The sequence below is a fragment of the Bos grunniens genome, chromosome 3, assembly GCF_055505025.1.
Source record: "Bos grunniens cultivar Pamir isolate PY7600 chromosome 3, Bosgru_T2T1.0, whole genome shotgun sequence".
Classification (NCBI taxonomy): domain Eukaryota; kingdom Metazoa; phylum Chordata; class Mammalia; order Artiodactyla; family Bovidae; genus Bos; species Bos grunniens.
The window spans coordinates 98,161,233-98,186,537 of record NC_141167.1 but is presented as its reverse complement, the minus strand read 5'-3'; the positions used below and the strand labels follow the sequence as shown (position 1 = coordinate 98,186,537).

The 25,305-nt window shown below is 38.5% G+C and overlaps 1 protein-coding gene across 3 annotated transcripts in view; it reads left to right on the top strand.

Annotated features, from left to right (window-relative positions):
* The window catches only part of NOTCH2 (notch receptor 2), a 175,103-nt gene that overhangs the window by 47,742 nt on the left and 102,056 nt on the right, over positions 1 to 25,305 (top strand). For all 3 annotated transcript variants that reach the window (XM_086392157.1, XM_086392158.1, XM_086392160.1), the window contains one exon: positions 4,325 to 4,406. In XM_086392157.1, the coding sequence (XP_086248283.1) occupies positions 4,325 to 4,406 (82 nt within the window). The remainder of the gene's footprint in view (positions 1 to 4,324; positions 4,407 to 25,305) is intronic.

Sequence of the window (25,305 nt, the reverse complement as noted above, 5' to 3'; positions counted from 1 at the left end):
CTGCTTATTTAACTTATATGCAGAGTACATCATGAGAAACACTGGGCTGGATGAAGCACAAGCTGGAATCAAGATTGCCAGGAGAAATATCAATAACCTCAAATATGCAGATGACACCACCCTTATGGCAGAAAGTGAAGAGGAAGTCAAAAGCCTCTTGATGAAGGTGAAAGTGGAGAGTGAAAAAGTTGGCTTAAAGCTCAACATTCAGAAAACGAAGATCATGGCATCCGGTCCCATCACTTCATGGGAAATAGATGGGGAAACAGTGGAAACAGTGTCAGACTTTATTTTTTGGGGCTCCAAAATCACTGCAGACGGTGACTGCAGCCATGAAATTAAAAGACGCTTACTCCTTGGAAAGAAAGTTATGACCAACCTAGATAGCATATTGAAAAGCAGAGATGTTACTTTGCCAACAAAGGTCCATCTAGTCAAGGCTATGGTTTTTCCAGGGGTCATGTATGGATGTGAGAGTTGGACTGTGAAGAAAGCTGAGCGCTGAAGAATTGATGCTTTTGAACTGTGGTGTTGGAGAAGACTCTTGAGAGTCCCTTGGACTGCAAGGAGATCCAACCAGTCCATTCTGAAGGAGATCAGTTCTGGGTGTTCATTGGGAGGACTGATGCTAAAGTTGAAACTCCAATACTTTGGCCACCTCATGTGAAGAGTTGACTCGTTGGAAAAGACCCTGATTCTGGGAGGGATTGGGGGCAGGAGGAGAAAGGGACGACAGAGGATGAGACGGCTGGATGGCATCACCGACTCGATGGACATGGGTTTGGGTGATCTCCGGGAGTTGGTGATGGACAAGGAGGTCTGGTGTGCTGTGATTCATGGGGTCGCAAAGAGTCGGATACGACTGAGCGACTGAACTGAACTGTAGCTTAAGATGAAAATTCTGGAAAAAGTTACTCCTTTTGTGAGTGACTAGTTTCTCTGAATCTCTTAAAAGAACACTTTAAGCGTGATTTCTTTGGTTAGTATGATTGAACATTTCACTTTCTAGTCTACAGATATAAAGCTACTTAAATTTTATGAAGTTTAATTGTTTTACATGGGAGAAAGTAAATAGAATTTTGAAATGAGGTCTTTCCCAATCTCACCATCATGCTTTTGAGTTATCAAAGTTTTACCTTCTGTTTTTATGACAAATAATTACAGTATTCTTTTAGAAATAGCCCCTGAACAAAGTAGTGTCCAAATTTTACTTTTTTTTATTGGTTGTTCATTCATTCAGGCACTATATATCATCCAAGACTTCCAATGTATTATACATTCTTAGGCAATTCCTTAAAGTGGACTATCATGCTTTAATACAGCTGTTGTCTCCAAATGTGTTTCCTCAAATTAGCAGAATTAGCATCACCTGGGAATTTGTTAGGAACGCAAATTCCCAGACCCGCTTTAGACTGATTCCCTCACAAACTGTGGGAATGGAGTTCGGCAGTTTGTGTTTTAGCAAGCCCTTCAGATGATTCTGATACACACTAAAGTTTGAGAACTGTGGTTTAGTAAATGTTAAAAGTTCAAGGTAGCATGATCCTGCAGATCAGTCACATAGCATTAATTATTAGCCTTGTAAGCCCACCTCCTTTTTGGTCACTGAATTTGATTGGTTCACTGAGACTAGGCTATAAAGTTATTTTCTATATTGATTGCCACATATTGACTTTAGGTTGTTTATATTTCTCTGAACCTGTCAGTGTAATGATTTGCCAGGACACTTAATAGGAACAGACTGATTTTTTTTTTTCTTCTTTCTTTGCATCCATGGCTTTCTGAGTCACAGGTGGCTGGCTTCTTATATCCTTTGGATAAATCTCTCTAGGCACCAAGCATGGCATTCATGTTCTGTTAATGAGGGAGCTGTCACTGTTGGATCACAGGGGGCCCTCCAGGAGTATTTCGTTCACCCCCATTTGGTTTACAGGTTGGGAAATTGATCCCCCATGAGATTCTGCTTTTCTTGCAGGGGTGCAGTTCATTTGTGGTCAGGACAGGGTTTCAGGACTTCTTACTCCCTCTACTGCACCAGGATTCCTGCAGGGGGAGGACAGAGCTGTGGCTTGCTCTGTGCCTACAGGACATTCCTTTCCTACTGTGAGGTTGCCTTTTTTTTTTTTTTTAAAGAAAAAAGCAAATAGAAAAAAAAGTCAGGAAGTTCTCATTGAAACTAATAAAAGTGTCTAAAGAGAATAAAAAAATCAGTTTGAGAACTTTGGTATGGAGGAAATAACCTGACATTAACTGTTTTAATTATAGTTGTTGCATTGGGCTTATCAGTGTGGGAAGAGGGAGCATTTGAGCCCTACAGGGAAGTGGGATATGGACAACAAGATGACCCTGTTCCTGCATACGCCTGTTCGGACTACAACCTAGTGACTGCTTGTGTGATCCCAACAGCTGTCACGGAGATGGGGCTGGATTCAGTAAAGCCCTGCAGTGTCATAGCTAGTGCTAGGGTGGAATGCCCCATGAGGTGGTCTCTTAATCTCCTTGGCCTTCACTTTCCAATATGTGGGTATAATAATACCTATTCTGCCCAACTTGAGAAGAAAAATGTCATAGTGGGGAGCAGCGTATTACTGTGTTCAGAGGACGGACTCTCTCATGAGATCCAGACTCCCTAGGTTCAAATCCTGGCTCTTTAACTCACGGTTGTGACAATAGGTAGGTCACTTATGCTTTCTGTGGAAATGAGTTTAATGAAATTAACTACTTCATAGAGTTGTGGGGAAGATTTAATTAGTCTGTGTAAGTGCTTTAAACAGTATTGTTGTGTGTTAACTATGGTTACTTGTTTTAAAAAATATTATTATCTTAACAGATGAGATTTTTATAAACTTTCATCAGTTTGATGTTGATAACAGTAGTGGGCAAGCAAAGGGTTCTCATGCAGTAATTGTTAGTAGAGGAGTTGTTCTGATATCTAGCTTGTGCATGGGCCCTGCTGTGAGAAGAAGCTAGTATCCCCCAGAAGGGCAGACCTAGAGCCTCTGATGTTGTAATTTATTCATAGAGTGATTTGTACACTCTATTCATAGAGTGATATGCACAGAGGAAACTCAAAACCAGGGCCTTCTCGATTTTGCTTTCAGGTATTTTTACATGAACCATCCTAGGAGATGAATATCTTCATAATCTTCCAGAAAATGTTTCATGGATTTCCATTTTGGTTTTTATTGTTTGACAAGGTTTCTTTCTGTCTTGCCTTTCTGTTACTAGGATTCTTGATAAGCATTTTGGTGATGAAAATTCTAACTCTAAAAGCTAAATGATCAAGATATTGTAACTATCCAGCAAACAAATGGCAGCCTTTGGGTAGACTTCCTCCTCTTTCAGCTGAACTCAGTTGAAGTTTCTACTATTGCTGTTTATTTCTGAGCAGTCTCTTTTGGGAGGGAATTAGGATGGCGAAGTGCCTTTTTACTACGGGAATGAGGATTCAAGAATTTGAGAATTATTATCTTATTGATATATATATATATATAATTAACTTCATTTTCTTTACTTTGATATCCTCCCTCCTCTACAAGCTCTATTCATGGTCTGCTTCCCATCTTTGTGTGAGCCCCTTGACGTTAGTTAGAGATTATGTTTTATTTATTTCTCTATGTTTTCTATTTCTGCCTTTTCTTCTGGATCCTAATACAGCATCTGCTACATATTGGTGGTGGTGGTTTAGTCGCTAAGTCGTGTCCGACTCTTGCGACCCCATGGACTGTAGCCTGCCAGGCTCCTCTGTCCATGGGATTTTCCAGGCAAGAATCCTGGAGTGGATTGCTATTTCCTTCTCCAGGGAATCTTCCTGACCCAGGAATTGAACTCAGGTCTCTGGCATTGCACCTTAGGCTCTCAAATATAGTTTATTGAATGAATATTATTGATGTTTCTGGTTACTTCTTGAAATGGCCTGTTTTGAAATTTCACGTGAAGCCTTAAGTAATTCATCGATATCATGGTGACCTAGTATCTACGATCTTCCTGAATTTTCATCGATGAATCCTTACATTGTTTATCTGAAGTATCCAAATCCCAAGATGCTTGTAGTATATCATGGATTGGATAGCATAACTTTAATTCTCTTAGTATCGTTGGGAAAGGGATGTAGCAGCCAGAGAGATAGAAGTACAGAGAATTAAGAATGCCATTCAGGACCACAGAGCAGTTACTATGGGAAGAGACTCTTGGGATGAGCTTTTGTACTTCTATGACACCAGAAGCCAAAAGATAAAAAGATGCCCTGAATTGGATGTTTCTTTAATGTCTAAGGGTTATGATTAGTGACTTATTTCTAATGTGCATTTGTTTTTATTTTTAGCATTGCAATGTCGGGATGGCTATGAGCCTTGTGTAAATGAAGGAATATGTGTTACCTACCACAACGGTACAGGATACTGCAAGTAAGTTTCTCTCTCTCTCTCTTTTTTTTTTTTCATTTTCATATATCTTATTTTTCCTCAGTAGGAAATTGGGTAAAATTTGGCTCTACTATCCTATACTTAATACTTCTGTGAAATGTTACTGGTTCACTAACTTTCCTGATGTAGTTTTTTGGAAGATGAGGATTTGGATGTCAGATAAATGGTTAATAAGAACTTACTGTCTTACCCTTATCTTTTTCATCATGATAAAGGCTTTCAGTGAGTAGCTTGTGTGTGTGTATGTGTGCTTAGTCGCTTAGTCATGTCTGACTCTTTGTGACCCTTTGGACTGTAGCCCACCAAGCCCCTCTGTCCATGGGATTTTCCAGGCAAGAGTACTGGAGTGGGTTGCCTTTTCCTCCTCCAGGGGATCTTCCTGACCCAAGGATCCAAACCCACGTCTCCTGTGTCTCTTGCATTGCAGGCAGATTCTTTACCCACTGAACCATCAGGGAAGCCCAGAGAGTATATTCTTTAACATTTTTCAGTTTAATCGTTAAGAAATCTTTCAGTTAAAATTTCAGTTTTCAGATTAGAATCGATTCTCAATGTGTTAGCTCTGATCTTGTTTTTAAGTTAGACCAAATGCACGTTAACTTTAATTCTGCCTACCATAGGTAAATATTATAGCCATGTAACACTTTTTTTTCCCTAATGTAAAATATCCAATTCTGAAGGAGAGTCTGTGAGAGAAGAAAATACACACATGCCTGTAGGGATGGAGTAGGGAGCAGGGGCTGTGGGTGAAGGTCATTATATGGATTTAAAAGAATAAGGGTTAGAGTTAGGAAATGGCAGCCCACTGCAGTATTTCTTGCCTGGAAGATTCCATGGACAGAGTAGCCTGGCGGGCTACAGTTCTTGGGGTTGCAAAGAGTCAGACATAGCTGAGCATGCACACACTAGCCACACTAGAGATGAATTGGGATGAGGAATAGGACTAGGGAGTATAGGCTAGTTCTCAAGAGTGTTTCTTTTCTTCCTGTTTGATTATGAAGTGTAGCCATACTTTTTGTTTGAGGAAGCCTGTGAGGTAATCTTTTAAATTGCTTCTCTAGATTTCCTATGGATAATTTCCCCCACTTCTACCTCAATTGAAAATTTTTGATAGGAACATGTATCCATTCTATTTCTTTAATAGAAAATAAGATTTGGTAATATGACATTGATCTTCTTTAATACTTTTTTGGGGGTGTATTTGTTCTTTACTTTGGTAGAAGTATGTGCTTGATAAGCATTTTAAGTGATTTTATCCAACATAGTTTTGTTTCTTTTCTGGATATTTAGCTGAATAACTTAACTGTAATAATTACATTTGTTAAAATGAAGTCTATTCTGACACCGGGATTTAAGTTCTTTAATGTTATGAACAAGAATTTTTCCAAGTCAGAAAAAATTTTCTTCACCAAAGTGAAAATATTTTAAGCTGTGCTGACAGTGAAGCTTAACAATAGGTTATTTGGATTGGAATAAAGATAACATTGGAAGTGAAATTTTTTATGTAGCTGATTATAGGCTGTTCACTTAGTTTTTCTAGCTGGGAAAAAAATCCAACCAAAAACATGTGATGTAGTCTCCTCTAAGAATGGAAACACAACTGGAAATAATAAGGAAAGGAACTTAATACGTTAGAATTGGCCACTGAAATCTTGTTTAGTCTGTTTTTGGCATCTGGTATCTTAGTTACTTGCTTCATTCTATTATTTAGCTATCTTGTGGTAGTTAACATCTCACATGTTTTTAAATCTATTTGTCTTAAATAAGTAGAGACTGGACTTTTCCTCTGAGAATTTTGTTTGCTTCATGTAGCGTTCAGGATGTCGGTACCATACAGAGAGGCAATTTAGTTCTATTTAGAGATAATTCAACTTGGTGACTTATGTAGGGAGAATTTAAAATACGTTCCAAGTGTTAGCCTACATATTTGTGGTCTGACATGGGGAGAGAAGATTCTAGAGGAGACTAAACTCTGAGCACATACCAGGAATGGACACTAAGGGTCATTTTGGGAGAGAAAATAGATCTGAGTCTCAGGCTCTCCAACCAAGGTGAGAGAGACAAAGTTGCCCCCAGTTTTCGGAAGAAGCATTGCTAGGAAACAGGGGACTCACTTTGTGATGGACAAAAATGGAGCTGCCAGAATTCTGTTGCTGAATACTTGTTAATTATTGATGGAGTGGATTGCTTATGGATATAGTCCTAGATATAGTCCTAGACATCCCTTTAATGACTTCCAATCCTGTTGTGAGGGAAACAACCTTCTAGTGAAAAGCAGAATAAGGGGAAAACTGGGCAAGGCCATCTTCTGGGGAGACCAGTGTGGATAACAAAGCTTGTAAAAAGTGATTGTTTCTCTACTTCAGTGAAAGTAATATTAGCATCTTCAGGAGTAGAAGAATCAACATAAGTGGACACAGGAATGCAAGAACAGTATCAGGGATGCCAGGTCACTCATCCTACAGTGGCACGCCTGCCAACATCCACAGAATGCAAGCAAAATTTAAGTAAAAATAACATTTACTTAGCAGGCCTTTCAGTATATCTTTACCACCTTTATTTTTTTTCCCTAGGGAAAGAAGTTACTCCAGCTTGCTCAGTAAATATTATTTTCACAAAATGGTATATGAATATTAGAACACTTAGAAGATTTACAAAAATCACATCATCAGATATTCAGGACTTAATGACTGTCTTTTTATTCATGAGATTGCTTAGTGGATTAAGGAAAGAGAGCTGAGGCCAAATTTCTTTTACTGGGGTGAGTGGGTGGGTGGGAGTTAATGGAAAATGTTTTAAAGCAGAAGGCAACTGACTATCTCTTTAAAGAGCATAATGTTATTGACTTAGCTAAATTATAATGGTTGTTTATGGAAATTATAGAAATCCTTGATAAGATCACACTGACAGATGAGGACAAGTACTTTTAAAGGTTAGTTTTGTATACAGCTCAACTGTTTTTTTCTAACTGTTAAGTATTCTATCAGTCTGTGATTAGATTGGGAGCTAGACAAGAAGAACCTGTGTAATCTTGCATAAAACTCAATTATTGCTCCTAAATAGTTGTTGTCAGCTCTTAATAAAGCCCTCTCACTACACAGAAGTAAGACATTTCATTCTCTCCCTGTCCTACTGGGAGGTGTAAATATATAATTAAGTTTGGCTGTCATTAATCACTTTCAAGTTGTTTTCTCAGGCTTTGAAATATAAACCATTCCAAATCCCACTTTGATTAAAACTCATGGGCAACTCAAGTTCACTAGAGTGTTGGGGGTGGGTGAGGTTACAATTTGCAAAATTCACAAAATGTGTATTTTTAAGGACACAGTATAGTTATTTAAAGTCCTTGTCCGCCAGTTTTTAACATATGGGTTGTCTTTGGGTGTGTTTCCATCAATAGCTCTTTCAATTTCCCTTTACTTCATGTTTATGGTAGTTTTTATTGATTTTTGGACATTGCAAGTGATGTGTTTTAAAATTTATCTTCTAGAGAATGTTACTGGAAGATCAGCTTGATGCTATGGAGGCTTGTATTTAGGTTCTGGTATGGTGGGTCTGTTTTGCTCTTAGTCTGATGGTGTGTCTTAGTCAAGACTTGGAGTCTGGATACAGTCCTTATTCCCAAGGTATGACCCTTCAGTGAATTCATTGGAAAGCATGAGGTGTTTACCACATACTGGGGTATATCTCAAGCCCCTCTAATTTGGTAGCACTTGAATTCAAACCTCTGACTCCCTGAAACCGTGCTCAGCTTTTCAGCCTTCCGGCTCTTGCTTTCTGTTGTGTTCCTCATATCATTTTGTGGAGTTACATGACATGTTTTTTAACATGTCTGGTTACAAAACTGGTTCTGTCTGGTCCAGAATTTCTCTTCCTCAGTTTTCAGAGGAATTTTGACAGTTCCAGATACCTTTGACTCCTTAGCTCTTATCGGACTTCCATTCACTTGTGCTTCATGAACTAGGGAATACCTTCAGGGAAAAAGGTATATACGTGTAGGTTTCATATATGTAGTTTGTTTTTTCCTTTGAGGCTCATATCCCTTCTAGTTTCTGCCTGCTTTGATTGCTCTCTGGTACCTTTTAACATTTTGTCTGAAGTTTATAATAATTATAAATGAGAGAGTTGATCTAAGTTACTCTGCCATTACTTCATTGGAAGGACTGATGCTGAAGCTAAAGCTTCAATACTTTGGCCACTTCAGTACTTACTCACTGGAAAAGACCCTGATGCTGGGAAAGATTGAAGGGGGCAGCGGAGGATGAGATGGTTACATAGCATTACTGACTCAATTGACATGAATCTGAGTAAACTCTGGGAGATAGTGAAGGACAGGGGACCCTGGCTTGCTGGACTCCATGGGGTTGCAAAATGTCAGACACAACTTAGCCACTGAACAACAACTCTACCATTATTTTTAACAGTATAAAATAAAATTTTAAGAGTTTTTCAAACTTTTCTACATACTGCTTAAGAGGTAACTAGCACAGTATTTGTGAAACAATAGAAAGTCACCATGAGTTATATAGCTTCTGTGAATGGTTGATTCCTTTTGAGAATCTCTACTTTTTGCCAAAGTATCTAAGTAGAAACATTTTAAAGTAGATTATTATAAATAAAAAATGTTATAAAACATAACTGTCACATTTCACCTAAAATTTATCTATTAATGCTAAGAAACATTAAACTTAAACAACTAACAGTTTTCCTTGCCAGGATTAGGAAGTAGTGTTCATGGTCCAGGCCTCCAAAAGCTGTCCAAGAAAACCAGAGCCATTGCCTTCTTCATCCTCTTGAGAGAAGGAAATAGCAACCCACTGCAGTATTCTTGCCAGGATAATCCCACGGATAGAGGAACCTGGTGGGCTACAGTCCATGGTGTTGCAGAGTCGGACATGACTGAATAACCGGGAACAGAGATACTCAAAATATTCCCGAGCCTGACTTACAGGATGCATCACCAGTGTGTTGTGGTGGCACTGCCCTAGAAAGGCACTTTCAAAAGTCATGCCTGACTCAACATTTTCCACTTTCACTCACCTTGCTGGTGCACTCAGTGCTGTTCAGGGGCAGTATCAGATCAAAGAAAGGCACTGGGAAAAATATCGACTATTAAATCGCTTTCTCTTTTCCTGCTGAAACTGGTTTTGCCAGCAAGGTTCCTTCAATCTTGATAAATAATATTTGAAGGCAATAGTTCAAAATTAATGCAAAAATTATGATTAAAATATGTACATTAAAAAAAAAAATGAAATCAGAACTGTTGATTTCTTTTTTTTTTTTGGCTCTAGGCTCCTGTATGGTTAGTTTGGCACTGGTGAGTAAAGTAACACATTTGAAAGAGCCCTGTTTGGTGACATGGAAAGGACAAGTTTTCATGTCAGATAGACTTGAAGTTGAGCCCCAAATACTGTCAGTAACTAGATCTTTGGCAAGTTAGAGTATTATACTAGCTAACATTTATTGAGCAATTATTACTTACTAGCCTCTGTGCTCAATTAAGCTGTTTACGTGTATTTTTCTAGTCCTCAGGTAAGGTTGAGCATGCTCAGTCGGTCAGTTGTGTCTGACTCTGTGACCCCCAGTCTTCTCTGTCCATGGAATTCTCCAGGCAAGAATACTGGAGTGGGTTGCCATTTCATCTTCCAGGGAATCTTCCAGGCCCAGGGATCCAATCTGTGTCTCCTGTGTGTCCTGCATTGGCAGGTGGATTCTTTACCACTGAGTCACCTGGGAAGCCTCCTCATGTAAGGTAGATAATTTTAATATCCCTGTTTTACCAGTGAGTATATGAAAACTCAGGTTAAATATTTTGCCCAATATCACATAACTCTTTAAGTATCTGACCTGAGGTGTGCTGTTTGAAAATGTACTGTTTCTCTGAGTCTCAGTTTGCTTATCAGTAAAATGGGACAAAATTACCTATTTTAAAGTGGTAGTTTAAACAGGATCTTCTGAAAAGGCAGTGTGGAACATTTGAAAGTGCATGAAAGGTAGCTTTTCGGATCAGGATTATGATTAAAATTCTATATAGTTTCCTTTAAAGTAGAGACATAGGTAGGCCTGGGTAGCTCATAATATTGGGTTGGCCAAAATTTTGTTAGGGTTTTTCTGTACCATCTTACGGAAAAACCCATACAAAGTTTTTTTGCCAGCTGAATACATGGGCCAGGCTTGGCTAATGCTGCATTTCTGAGAAGTGGCCTTGACCATAGGAGCTCAGTGCAGTTAATGCAGATGAAATATAAGAAGATAGCAGTGAAGGTGGGGGTAGAGGATATTGTGTGCTAACATGCTTTTTAGTAGAAAAAATTAAAACCTTGAAACTTCTCCCTTTTTTCCTAATGGAAGATGAGCAAGTCCAGACAGATTTTATGCAGCTGTGAAATTGAGACAAGTTAAATTCTACCACTTCTGATAAATGATGCTGCCATCACAGGAATCACAAGCTGTTAAACGCACAGCCTTATACTTGCAGTGTGAGTTATAGACATATAGATGTGTGTCCTGTGTGGCTTTCTTTGTTTAGGACTTGGGGTCTGGACCTTTCAACAGAACCATTTCTAAGCTGTTCTTATTAATGTTTGTCCGTGAAAAAGTCCTTTAACAAATATGTTGTGTCCCTGAGGAATTTTTCATGAAGTATGAAAAATTGATTAATAGCTTCTTATCAATATAAAACAGCAGAATTCCTATGTTCTGTTCAACTGATCTTTATCCTTTAGGTTAGAAACTTTACAAACTTCAGTGTTAGGTGGAGAAGTAGGAAAAGGTGGTTCTTAGGCTCTGCTTGTATCCTTTTGCCTGTCTTGGGTCATTGCCAGTAAGTTAAACCAACTAATCTTGGCCTGCAAACCTGGCACAAATAGTTAGGAGTTTAGCTAGGCTTCTTTCAACACAGTCCCCATAACACAGGTTAACCGTAATCCTAAGTAAAGTTTCTTTCTCATTGTTCCATTGTGGCATGTCAGCACCATTAATTTCATGTGGTAATTCCTTTATCCCCCTTTTGTTTTGACTAAGCAGAATGAGAAATATTTCTCTTTCATGATCTGGAGTAACTTAATTAAATCCTTCATTTAAAATTTTGGCTATCTGTCTTTATCAAGGCTAGCAAGATTGAATACAAAGGGTTTGAGGAAGTCAGAATGTGATAAAAATGTAATTATCTAAAAATTTCCAAGTACTTTTTTCTCTGTTAAGCTAGCTTAAATGTGTGGGCGTGATGAAGCTTTTCATTAAGCCTTCTTCTCAGCATCCTGAGCTAGGAATTTTGTAGCTAGGAGTGGAGTTTAGTGTTTCCTCCACCCCCATCCCCTCATTGTGTTGAGTGTGTGTGTGTGTGTGTGTGTGTGTGTGTGTGTGTATTATGTGTTTTGTTTTCCTAGTTTTTTAGTTGTGTTTTGTTTTACATCTCAGTGTCATTTATAGTTTCTCTGGGGCGTCCTGAAGTTTTCTATACCTTATTCACTCATCATCGGTAATCTTCACTAGCACTTCATCCTCTGTGTCTGAATATGTATAACTGACTCTCATAGTGATGCCTTCAGTTTTCTTATTAATGCAGTTACCTTCTGTTTAAAGTGTTCTTCTCCTAAATGGTCTTCTACTTGGATCCAAATGAAAAGGCCTTTATGGAAAGAAAGTGAAAGCAAAGACTAATAAAGGCGTTATTTAAATAACAGGTGGCATTACTGAGGATACATATCCAACTGGAATGTTATATCCATTTTTTCTTCTTTACATAAGTTTGAGGAGAAAGTAGGTATTAATGAGAAAGTAGAATAGTAGCATTTAGGGCACAGAGTCTATGTGGATTCAGGCTACTTTCCAACAGGTACTATATGTATAGCCCTGTATCCTCAACACTGAAAGTCAGACTCTAAGACACTTTAGGATCATCACTGTTTGTCTTAGTCAACTCAGGCTGCTATATAACAGACTACCAGAGACCAGGTGGCCTAACCAACAGACATTTATTTCTCATAGTTCTGGAGGCTGGGAAGTCCACGATCAAGGTGCTGGCTTCCTCAGTTCCCTCTGAGGACTTTCTTCCTGCTTTGTAGCCAGCCAGCTTCTCACTATATCCTCACATGGTGGCACTAATCCCCTCATGAGGACCCCGCCCTCTTGACTTCATCTGCTGAGTTATTTCCCAAAGTCCCCAGCTCCAAATAGCATCACATTGGGGATGAGGGTTTCAATATAAGAATTTTGAAGGGGTGCACGCAGTCCATATCCCTCTTCAAAGGAAAGTTTAATTTTCATCAAACTGGTGTTTATTGAACTGGCTACTGTGATTAAGCACTGTGCAAGGTATTGTGATCAAACATAAAGGCTGAGGAGGCCTGTGCTGTCTGACTTTCTTATTCAGAAGTATCTAGACCTCCTCAGGAGTGTCTGCTAATAAGTGTTGTGTTTCTCTTGCATAAGACATGGTGGCAGTTCTCTGATGTCTTGGCATCTTACTGGGGAGATGAGGCATACACATACATATGTATACACATATATATACACACAGACATACATACATATAATATATGTATGTATATGAACTGTGGAGATTGAGACAAGAGAACAACTGCTATGGGATGGAAGACTAAAATCAGAGAATATCTTGTGGTTCACTTATAATCTGAGAATAAATCTGAGAATATTGACTGTGTCTTAGGAAATGGATAGGCAGAGGGATGGAAGTAGTGAGACTGAGGCGACTAGAAAAGGCTATAACTGAAATAATCATTACCAATATTGTCAGTTTTTTCCTTAATGACATAGTTTTAAAACTTTTTTTTTTTTTTTTACATCGTGGGTGTTCTCTGTCTGTACTTCAGTTTGTGTGAGGTTTTGCTCAACTAGCTTGTGGATTTTTAATCTGTTTCACAATGACAGCTAACTGATTTGAAAACTCATTCCTTTAGCACATGTTGGCTTGAATGCCTGAGATAGGCTGTCTGGATTAAGGGATGAGGGGGGAGGCCAAGGACAAAGAAGAGGGGGCAGCTGGGAGCAATCATCTCTCCTTCCCTCCGCCTTTTGGCCTTGACTGTTCAGTCTTGTGCTGCTTCCAGAACAGAGTGGCCAGGTAGGCTTGTGGACATTGTTTACAGGGAAACTCAGAATTCAAAATCTCTGAGACAAGAAAAAAAAAAAGGGTTAGGAGGAGTGATGGAAAAACAGAAATGTCAGGAGCAGGATCAGTCTTCATATAAGGCATAGTGCATTCTTGATCTGAGGCATCCCAACCTCAGATCTTTTCTGTCCAGCATATCATTGTCTTGATCCAGTTCATTTCAGGGATCCAGAGTAAGCAAGCATCTGTTAGACACATCTCTGGTTACCCCAAATTAGCTCATGTCCTTTTCTGCTTGTTTCCTCTGATTATATAGTACACATCCAAACCCTCAATTATATAGAATAAACCAGGGATGCCTATTCTGTGTGGAAAACATTTAATAGTGGTTATGATTCCTTTGCCTAGACCATGGCAGTGACTTGGCCATTTAACCCCCTGTCCCTTTAAAATGTTGAAATGCTGGTGGTTATTGTGTAAGCCAAAGACATCTCCTTAAGGAATTATTTTGCTGGGCAACTTGCCTCTTCTGAAATCACACTCAGCCTGAAAAGTACCTCAGGAACCTTTCTGACTTTAATTTTCCTCTTAGCTGCATTTGTAAGTAATATTTGTGGTGTCTCATTCTCTGTCTCATATTGTTAAAACTCATGGCCTTGAATTTCTGGGTCACTCTTAAAAAAATGGACAGAACTTGATTACTAATGAAAAGTTGACTCATTTCCTCCTAGGCAAAGGCTGACACTGACAATCAGAGTTTATAATTAGTTTTTAGAGAAGCATACTCTCTAATTATGGGACATCACCTATTCTTTCTTAAATTTTATAAAAATTAATGAGAGCATTATGAGGTGGGGAAATGAGTAAGATAGGTACTTAAGCTGTGTTGAGATGATGTATAAAAATTATGTCTGGAAAAAGGTCCTACATGAATTTAATTAAGTGGTTGATTCCCTGAAAGCTTAAATTTGGTGCATCTCTTCCCAGACACACACGTCATTTTTAGTCTTGTGTGATTTGTCAGTGGATCAGAGTCCATAAAGGGAGAGACTGCAGTGTCTACCACTATTCCGTGCTGAGGAAAACAGGCGTTCATGTTGGCCATATGACTTGGGGAAGAGGCCTTTCTTTCCCTTTTAGGCTCACGGTTCCTCTTTATTCTCCATATCTTGTTTAAATATATCGCTCTTTCTCTTTTGCTTATTCTTTGCTTCCTTATGCTTCCTGCAAGGGGTTAGCTGAAAGTGTGGGTTGTGCAACAGTTCCTTTATACAAGTGTGTATTGAATTGTCTGTGTGCTTAGAAGGATGAGAGTTAGGTAGCATGAAGAATGTAAAAGAAGAGACATGCACAGTTCTTGCCCCAGGGAGTCCCTGCTTAGAGTGGGTTGATGGTCAAGACATACACAACCACTGACCCCAAGCATTACCATCAGCAAACATCATTGCATTCTCAGGCAGTATTGCTGAAGAAATTAAAAAACCAAAATTGTAGAGTCATCAAGCTCAGGGGGTGGAAGGGATTTTGTCAAGCACCTTTCCCTCTCATTTTGTTTTATAAGATGAGGAACCCAAGGCTTAACGTGGCTAAGTGACTTGTCCTGTATTACATAACTGATTGGAATGTAGAGTGGGACTAAAAGTTGCTTCTCAGCCCCCATTAGGTGACCTAAAGATTCAGCCCTATTTCTTTTCATTCTTGGTACCAACTCTCAAGGGACTGCTGTTCAGGGTGAAAACAGAGAAGGGGAAGAGAGAAAAGCAGAATTAAAAACAAACAACTTAGGGCTTTAAGAGGCAGTTTGAAAGACCAAGAATTTTAACTCTAGCTATACGTTTTATTTTTTAATATTCCACGAAACAAAACAATGTGGAAATTCTTTTCAGTTCCTCCTAAAGTAGGTCTTTAATCCTCCTAAAGGATATTAATATCCACGGGGGCTGTAGAACATACCTAAATGGAATCATACAATTTTAAAGGTATTATTAGAGGTAATTTGGCCTAGCATCTTGTTTTAATACATGAGGAGACTGAGGCTCAGAGAAGTAAAGTGGCTTTTTCAAGATTCACACCTAGTGCAAGAACCAGGGCTTGATCTAGAGGAAAGGTCTGTGGGGAGCCACTCAGTCAAAAGCTCTTAGAACATGCTCAAGTCTCTGGTGAGAGTTTTTGTAAAATAATAGACTAGCTACATTTTTATTCTCATTCAGATAAGAAACAGACTCATTACATCTCTCTCTCTCTACCTACCTACCTGTCTTCAAGTATGTCCTGAGTATGTCTCACCTACCAGTAGACATGGGTTTTTAAAGCAGAATGATGCAGGAGAATGTAGCCACGTCAGCTGTGACTTTGCCTTGCTTCCATTTAGTAAGTGAAGTGCCTCTCAGGATGCATTTATCTTCACTTTGTGTGAACTTGAATGCGTACTTTCAGGATTCTTGTTTGATATTCAGTTTCTTTGGTTTGGAAGGTCACAGATCATTGTAATATCTTTAGCTTAAAAAAATTTTTTTTGACCCTTTGGGCCTGATCCCATCTTTTAAGGGAAGTAGTAGTTTTTGTCTTGAGTCACCACATTAAGTTTATACACTCTAATTCTTTTCCTTAATGTCTGTCCTTTTTATTATTATTGGTTCTAACTATGCAGAGGTATAACAATTGACAGTGATGATTCTCTGATGATTTTGTCTTTCTGAAACTAAACATGGTTCTTAACAAGTGCTCCTAAAGTGGCTGAGTTCTAATAAACAAAAAAAAGTTAACCTAAATTGCGAGCACATCTTTTGAAGGTGTTTTTAGCCTCAGTTCAGTTCAGTCCCTTAGTCGTGTCTGACTCTGCGACCCCATAGACTGCAGCACGCCAGGCTTCCCTGTCCATCACCAACTCCCAAAGCTTGCTCAAACTCATGTCCATCGAGTTGGTGATGCCATCCAACCATCTCATCCTCTGTTGTCCCCTTCTCCTCCTGCCTTCAATCTTTCCCAGCATCAGGGTCTTTTCCAAGGAGTCAGTTCTTCTCATCAGGTAGCCAATGTATTGGAGCTTTAGCATGAGTTCTTCCAATGAATATTCAGGACTGATTTCCTTTAGGATGGACTGGGACTCTCCTATGTACACTTTAATGCTGTCCTGGCCTTAAAGCAGACATCAGTGAACTTTTTTCTTAAAGTGCCGGATGGTAAAGGTTTTGAGCTTTGCTGGCCAAGAAGCAAATTAAGGATATGATGTACATACCTATATATCTCTTTAAAACATAACCATTAAAACATGTAAAAGCCAGTTTTAGCCCCTGGGCTGGAGGTACAAAAACAGATGGCCTGTAGATTTTGCCCAGGGCAGTATTTGCTGACCTTTATCTTAGAGTAGCCATTTGAAATGCTTCATGTCCTTGGATGGCATGAGATATGGAAGAACCATTCTTTGTGCTAAGCTTTTTTTTTATTTAATATACAAAAGGAATTCTTAAAGCAGCTGTTGCTGAAATTAGAACAAAGAATTATATCCGAATCTTCCTATATCAGTTTTTAGTTGATGCAACTTTTCTAGTTGAGATGATCTGTATTGGAGGTCTGCACCAAAGCCAAGATCCTGTTAAATAAAGAATGTTTTTTAAAAATAAATAAAAAATTACATTTTTTCTTTGACAGTAACTGTTCTCTTATTGTCATAAAAGTAATAAGTGTTGTGAGATGTCATTAACTTCATGAAAGTTATCTTTTGTGTGGAAAACTTTTGGGGGTGATTATTGTGATCATGATTATTTTAATAATTACCTTTGTTCTCAAAAGCTTACAATCTAGAGGAAAACAGATAAACCAAATCCAGTCCCAGCTGTGTAGTTGTTGATAGAGCATGTTTCCAAGTATAGACACCACTAGGCTAAGACTTTCACATGTACTACCAGCATCAGCCATGTAGTGAGGGATTGAAGGTTTTGCTGTTTTTGATAAAAGAATGCAAGAGTACATAAAATAATGATAGCATTGTATTTTTAAAAGAAATCATCTTTATGGTATCTGGATGTATGGTATATAAATCTCATTAGACCACTGTTTAGCTTTGCAAGATTTCCACTTTGTCCCTATGGAAGCGTAAATTTTGATTTCATATAGCAGATCAAGCATCACTTCAGTTCAGTTCAGTCGCTCAGTCGTGTCCGACTCTTTGTGACTCCATGAATTGCAGTATACCAGGCCTCCTTGTCCATCACTAACTCCCGGAGTTCACTCAAACTCATGTTCATCGAATCAGTGATGCCATCCAGCCATCTCATCCTCTGTCTTCCCCTTCTCCTCCTGCCCCCAATCCCTCCCAGCATCAGAGTCTTTTCCAATGAGTCAGCTCTTCGCATGAGGTGGCCAAAGTATTGGAGTTTCAGCTTTAGAATCAGTCCTTCCAAAGAACACCCAGGACTGATCCCCTTATGATTCCAAAGCTGAGGAACAATTTTTTATAAGTCATGTGAGTTTGAATATATACAAATATAGGCAGCATTTGTAGGAAACTTTCCTGTTTAATTCAACTAACATTTATGAGTGTTATGTGTGCCAGATACTAAGCTAAAAATTACTTTATTTGGATATGCTATCTCAGTGTTTCTCAACCTTTTTATCTTTATCACCCTCTTGCCCCAAAGGAGCATTTTTAGAGTTTTTTCCCCTAATCTCTCTACCCCAACCCCATGCAATTTTAATACCATAGATATATTGTATATCAGTTTATCTATCGTAGCCCTTTGGAAGACCATTATAATGTCTAAGGTTTGTTTTTACCCCCAAGAACCATTATTTTTATGCTTTGGGTCACAGCCCTGTCTTTTATGGGAACTAGTGGTTTTGGTCTTGAAGGATTCAAGGCACTGTTATTTATTTCTTCACGCTGTCCATTATTTTTATTACCTGTGGTTCTAGTCTAAGTAAGGCCATTTAAATGGGATTTTATAGTGTTTCAGGGCATTTTGAAATTATATTTTTCTATATATTATATATATTTCAATATATTATATTATTCATTGAATGGTCTTGCATACCTATACATGTGATTATTACATTTTTGGGGAGAATGATGTATTCAGAATCTACAAAGAAATATTTTTTATTTCTCTTCAACCTTATCTCTCAAAGTTCAGAAAAATGCAGGTTTTTCTCCTGCCTACTCTTGCATTCACGTTTGGTTTGATATGATTTGAGTACAGTTATTTTTCAACTAGGAATCCTTTTAGGCCAAACCATAAGCTTTTGGAACTTTCTGCCTTCAGATATTTTTTGGACTTCAGAATTTTACAGGTGGTCATTTCCTCATGTTAGAAAACAGAAAGCAAACACACTCAGTTTTTTCTCTGAAATTTTGTTTAATTTTTACTGCTTAGTGTCTGAATAATCTAACAGTTTATGCTACTGAGGCCACTTTGTAGGGTGTTCTATCACTCAGGATCTTGGTGGTTCATGTAGTCAGTGTTTTATTAAAGATTAATAAAACTACAAGAGAAAATGCAGACTGTGTGAGAGAGAGAGAGAGAGAGAGGGAGAGAGTGTTCTTATTTGGGGAGAAAGTATGATTTACAAAGTCTACTCCATATAGGTTTGACTGACTCACTTTGAATGTTTTAGAGGTAAGTGAAGGTTAAAAAGTCCTGTATGTATCAGGAATCTTAATTAGTACTATTAGTCCTTTGGGTAAATAGCTCAACCTAGTGGTTCCCAAACTTTGAGTATAATTAAAGTCTTTTGAAGGTGTAAGGATTTTTTTTTTTTTTTGAAGGTGTAAGGATTTTATGGACCCTTGCATTTTGCCTTTTGGCTTTGGTTAAGAATATGAGCACTGAATAGTTGAATGCCTTCTGTACGCCAGTTCCTGTATTAGGCACCATGAGCATAGTGATAATAATTCTCAGTCTCTTGGGGAAGAAACAAATAATCATAATATAAGATAATGAATGATATATGTTAGGATTATGAGAATATACAGCAGGGGGCATCAAGCCTATTTCTCAAAGGAAATAAAATTTGAGCTGAAGCTTAAAGAAATTTTAGGTCTTGACTATGAGAAGAGGGCGGGGAAAAGTGTTTGGACTGAATGAACAGCACGTACAAAGTTCTGGAGGTGCATTAGAACGTGTTCTAGGAACTAAAGAAACTGAGCCTAGCAAGGGTGTAAGGAATGAAGGGATGATGGTCTTAAGATGAAGCCAGTTCTCAGTCTCTTGTTTGTATACAATGCATGATGTCAATATCTACTGAGAATTCAATAACCCTTTATAATGTCTCCACATTTTAATAACAGTAACAGCATTTACAGTCCATTTCATATGGAGAGGACATTATTTAATAGTCTAGAAAGTGATTTATAAGTATTTGCAAACTCCTTGCAGTAACTCTACAATGTTTGGGGACAACTGGTTTAACTCATTTGTTTTTGCCTATTACTCTGAAGGGTGCTTTTTGTAAACTCATGTATTTAGAATACGTTTGCCATATTTTAATCACAAGTAGATGCTTTCTCAGGGTCCACTCAGTGAAATCTGGTAAAGGTACGGATTGTATGCTAGAAGACAGGAAAGACCACCTTCTGTTATGGCAGCAACAGAAGTCTTCCAATGCTGTTTGTGTGCCCTTGTCCACTCTTTCAAGTGATGATTGAAGAGGCTAGGCACTCAGTTCAGCTTTTGAGCTCTGATAAATGAGCCCAGACTATAAACTGGAAGATAAGGGTGTTTGCAAATTCTTGTGTAAATAAAGCATGGTTTCCCATTGCAATGGTTACTGATTTCATAGTTTCTGATGAAGATGAACAGTGCTATGAATTATTAACAGTTTTGAAGTGTATACCACGGCAGCTTCTTTCTGGTTTGAATTTATTAAAATCAGTGTGTGTTTATTGCTTTATTCATATGGGGGGTAGTGTTGAAAAACCGAAATGCATGGAAACCAAGTGAGGTGGAGCTTCAGAAGATAATTCCCAGCCTCACAATTCCCTGTGAAATTCTTTTCCTGTGGGAAACTTTTAATTTGGAAGCATTCAGCCTAATGTGGGAACCAAGATTAACATTTTCTGAAATACTACAAGAAAAGCAGAAATGTTCTGCTCAGGAAGCTGAATTTACATAGTAGAAAAATGGGCTGTCCTACAGTATTTTGTAGTCTTTATTAGTTGTGGTAAAAAAAAAAAAAAAAGTGCATGTGTGTGTGTGTGTGAGAGAGAGAGGAGAGAGAGAAAGAAAATGAAAGAGAGGAGGGAGAAATTGATTGTATATTGGTCTTTGTTTCCTTTACATCAAACCAGCAAAGCCCTAGAAAGTGTGTTTTACCACAGACAGCCCAGAACTGGGCCCTAACTCTGTACACGAATACTTTTTTTTAGTTCTTTTTGTTTTTCTTTCTTGCTGAGTAAGCTATAGTATTTCCTTTTTTTTTTTTAATTTTCTCTTTCTTTTTGGGGGGAAGGGAGGTGAGAAGGGGAGTGGGAATGACAAGAAGAAGTCAACATCACAGAACTCTTCCCTTTTTCCCTCTTTACCAGGAAGTTAGCAGGACGTCTTCCTGTACCCTTTTTTTTTAAAGTCAGTAATTAGCATAACCCAGTGGTTACCTTTACACAGAGTTGCAGAATCAATAAGTTGACAGCCTGATGAGATGTTCAACTGGAGGTACTGAGAGGAGGGTGACAGTGAGGTTGGACTAGTAGGTTGGGCCTCTTGAATTCCAATCCGAGAGTTTGGACTTGATTCTGGAGACTCTTGGGCATCTAGGAGTTTGTAAGCCAGAGCCTTGGGAATTAAGCATTATATAGGAACTTTAACTGGTTACAGTTAGCTTTGGCTGTTAGCAATCATTTTTATCTACTTTAACAGGGGCCTGGGGGGCGGGGAGGGAGCAGGAAACTAAGCTGGCGTTATGGTCACAGGAAAGAACAGACTGATTTGGGACCTTTTCAGACTGCAGACCTTTGTTACTGACCAATGCTTAATTTGGTTTCTGGGTTTTGTAATTTTTTTCCCCTCTGCCCTTACCTCATTTACCTTAACAACAGCTCCCCCCTCTCTAGCTCAGCTAGGGCAGGCTGCCACTGCGGATTGGGGGGCCGAGAGGCCTAGAGCAAGAAGAAAGTGGGTTGAAAGCAGAGTTCTGTTTAAAGAATTTTCTGCTGGAAACCAGCCCAGAGGGAGTAAAGAGGAGCTTTAATGAGGAGCAGCTGCAGGGCCGACGCAACCCACATGAGACATTTTTCCCCCCTCCGTTCCACATTCTGTGTAGTTTTTAAAAAATCATGATTTTGAAATAGCTGTTTTGTAAAGCACGCCTCTCTTTTTCTTCTTCTCCTATGTGGTAGTGTTTTGCTTTGTTGTTTTATTTTTTTAATGACCAAATCCTCACTAAAAAAAAGCTGAAGGCAGAGCTGCAGAGAAGCCCTGGGTGCCACTTGGCCTCACCCTGCTGATACAGAACAGTCGGTGGAGAAAACAAGGAGAGAGAACATTGGCTTTTATTTGAAAAAGGGGCTTATTTCCTGCTCAAACTTTGGTCATCTTGGAGCTGACACAAGCTACTACAGTATTTTAAGCTTTTCTCTAGACGAGTGGCCATTCACTTAGGAAACTTGAAAGAACAATTTTTTCTATCCTGTATTACTAAGGAGACTGATCCTGAATCACAGCCATTGCTAGATAGATTGGAATTGCTATTCAAATCCCAGCTTTGTTGAAATCTGTAAAGTGGCTACATGTAAACGAATCCAGGCTGCTGGTGACGTGTGAGAGTTGGGGTCTGGTTTTCATCTGTTTTATTGAGAGGGGACTTATGGGCATCCATTCAGTTGGAATGTTTTCTAGTTCCGTTAGGAGGAATCCCTTGTTTTTCCCTCTCTTTTTCGCCCTTCATTCCTCCCCTTCACTTCATTCCCCATGTGTCTGTTTGAATAGTAACAATGAAAGAGTGGACCTCTTCGTGTCAGAAATGGCAGACTTTTTCAGAAAAATACGTGACCGTATGGAGCTGATAAAGTGTTCAGATTCGTTTATGAAATTGTTTTACAGGGAAAAAGCCCCCTCCCGCAAAACTTGCCCTGTACTCAAAGCATCCCCTGTGAACTGCGTTCTTTCAGAGATCCAAAGCCAGAGAAGGGAAGAGACTAGGAGGAAGTCACTGAGAAAACTACTTAAATAAGTTATAAATTTTCTCCAGAGGAGGGCATTCATATAGTTTCAGGAACCAAATGCAGTTTTTAGAGTTTTTTTGTTGTTGTTGTTGTTGTTATATTTTTAGAAGATTTTTTACATATACCTTTAGTTTAAGATGTAGGCTGTCTTCCAAAAATGGTACTGTGGTAACTTAATAGAACTATAGATTTGTAAGGGAACTTGGATGATAAAGTCAACTTGAGCCATCTCAAGAAGAGAGCTATTTAATCTCTTGTTTTTAGCAGAGAGTCCCAGTTCCCACTGAGACTAACAGGGCATATGGTGTACTCCTATTACAGTTGAACATGGATTTGCAAAGTTGAAAGGTCTCCTGTATTAGGAGATGGGGTCCTTTATTTCTGGCTATCTCACTTACCCATCTCTCCCCTTTCTTCCTATGTCCATAATTTCTTCCTGTGTCCATAATTCATCCCTGGGATGTGAGGGATGACCTTGTACCCCAGGATGATTTTTTTGATTGCCTTGCCTTGTGTTCTACCAGGCAGAGCCCCACATGAGGTTGAGAGGGGATTTTGCAACATAGGTGGTTATGGTGTTCAAGCCAACCGCTCCAGGGTCTGAAGACTTGCTCTTCCCCACAAAAATATCAGTTTGAGAGAGACACAGGGAAGACCTCGTTATGGCTTAATGAAGAAGAGCCATATTGGTAGAAATAATGTAGTATATAACATGGAGTACAACTGCTGTTAGATCAGAGATGGGTGGGATGGTTTGGAGAAAGCTTAGTAAAGGATATAGGTTTTGAACAGGTCTTTGAAACAAGGATAGAAGAAAGGAAAATAGAGACATATCAGATGGTAAAATGTGGTACCTCTCACTGGAGATTAGATAGAAGATTTTTATATAAGGAGCAGTAGACCTGAGTGTGGAAATAATCTGGAGTGCTTAAGTTATGGGTCACCAAGGAGTAGATTGGATGATAGGAGTAGGGCAGACAAATAGGTCGTAAGAAGGGCTGTGCGCTGAAACTAGCTTCTGAGCAGAAAAGTGAGTGACATGATCGAAATTATACTTGAGAAGGATCATTCTTTAAGTAGTGTGCTTACTTTCAGGGAGCAATTTTCTCTCTGAATTTAATGAAGAGGTGTAGACAGGATGCTGGTGTAATTGAGATAACAGAACTGACTAAATAGGAGCCAATCTTGGGGTAAGACTTCGTAGAATACTTTCAGTTAAGTGATGCTTTATATTTTGATAAAGACTAGGTAAAGATAGAAGTACAGTTGTAGGTGATCCAAAACTAGGGGAAATTTCTGGATTTACAGACAAACTTGCGGCAGGTCAGTTTGGTGTCCTTATCAGTACAACAGAGGTTCAGACCAATTGACTTCTGAGATTTGGTGCAGTGTTGAAATTCTGTGATTATATGAATAAAGTGTAAAGTTATCTAAATAAAGAAAACTTGGGGTAAAGATTCAGCATGTTGAATTGAAAAGAAAGAAATTACAGGACCAATAATTGCCTTCAAAAAACATGGTGTACTAATACAGGATGGGCTGATATGGCATAAAAGTAGTTCATGTGGGAAAAAAAGTGCGGACTTTTTAACTGAATCTGGATTTTGTAACTTTTATAAAAGTGAACACAGCTTTAAGCAGCAATAGTAGAAGCAATAGTGTCCAATTCTATGCTATAGTGGTAAGAACATATGTATTATGTGTTTCCTCCCCCCCCCCCCCCATTTTGGGTCCTACCTTTTAAAGAGGTTTTTGATGAACTAGAATCATCTAGTTGGGGGTAGGCAGATAGCTCAGTGTGGAAGTATGTGGGCTCTGAAATCATACCTGGATTTGAGGTCTGCCTCTAATACCTACTAGCTCTGAAATCTTCATCTTTCTAAACTTTAAGGTCCTCACATACAGAATGAACATAATGATATAGCATAACTGTTAGAGGGAGTAATAAAAACAAAATGCTTAGCAAATATATAATACATAGTAAGTTCTTCAGAAATGTTGGTCACTCTTATTATTATTGTTATCTGAAGCGTAGGAGAGCCACTAAAATGGTGAAGAAGTCTGGAATAGCCCAAAGCATTGAATGCTGGAAAAAGAAAACAAAGAGAAAACAAATAATTACCTGTAAATTCTTGAAGGGCCACATGTAAGAGAAGCTGGTTCCTTTTTGTTCTAGAGGACAGGCATAGCCAGCAAATGGAAATTATAGGGAGGCAGAATTATTTTTTTAAATAAGATATAACTCACATACTAAAATTTTTTTAATTAAAAATTTTTATTGAAGTATATAGTTGATTTACAATGTTGTGTTAGTTTCTGGTGTACAGCAAAGTGATTCAGTTATATATATATATTAATATATATATATATTACCTTGTAGTTTGTTATAGGATATTGAATACAGTTCCTTGTGCTACACAGTAGGACCTATTATTTACCTATTTTTATATATAGTAGTTTGTATCTGTGAACTCTATACTCTTAATTTATCCTTTCCCAACTCTCTTTCCCTTTTCATTTGTTTTCTACGTCTGTGAGTCTGTTTCTGTTTTGTAAATAAGTTCATTTGTATCACATAATAAATTCCACATATAAGTGATATCATATGGTATTTGTCTTTCTCAAACTTCAGTCAGTATGACAATCTCTAG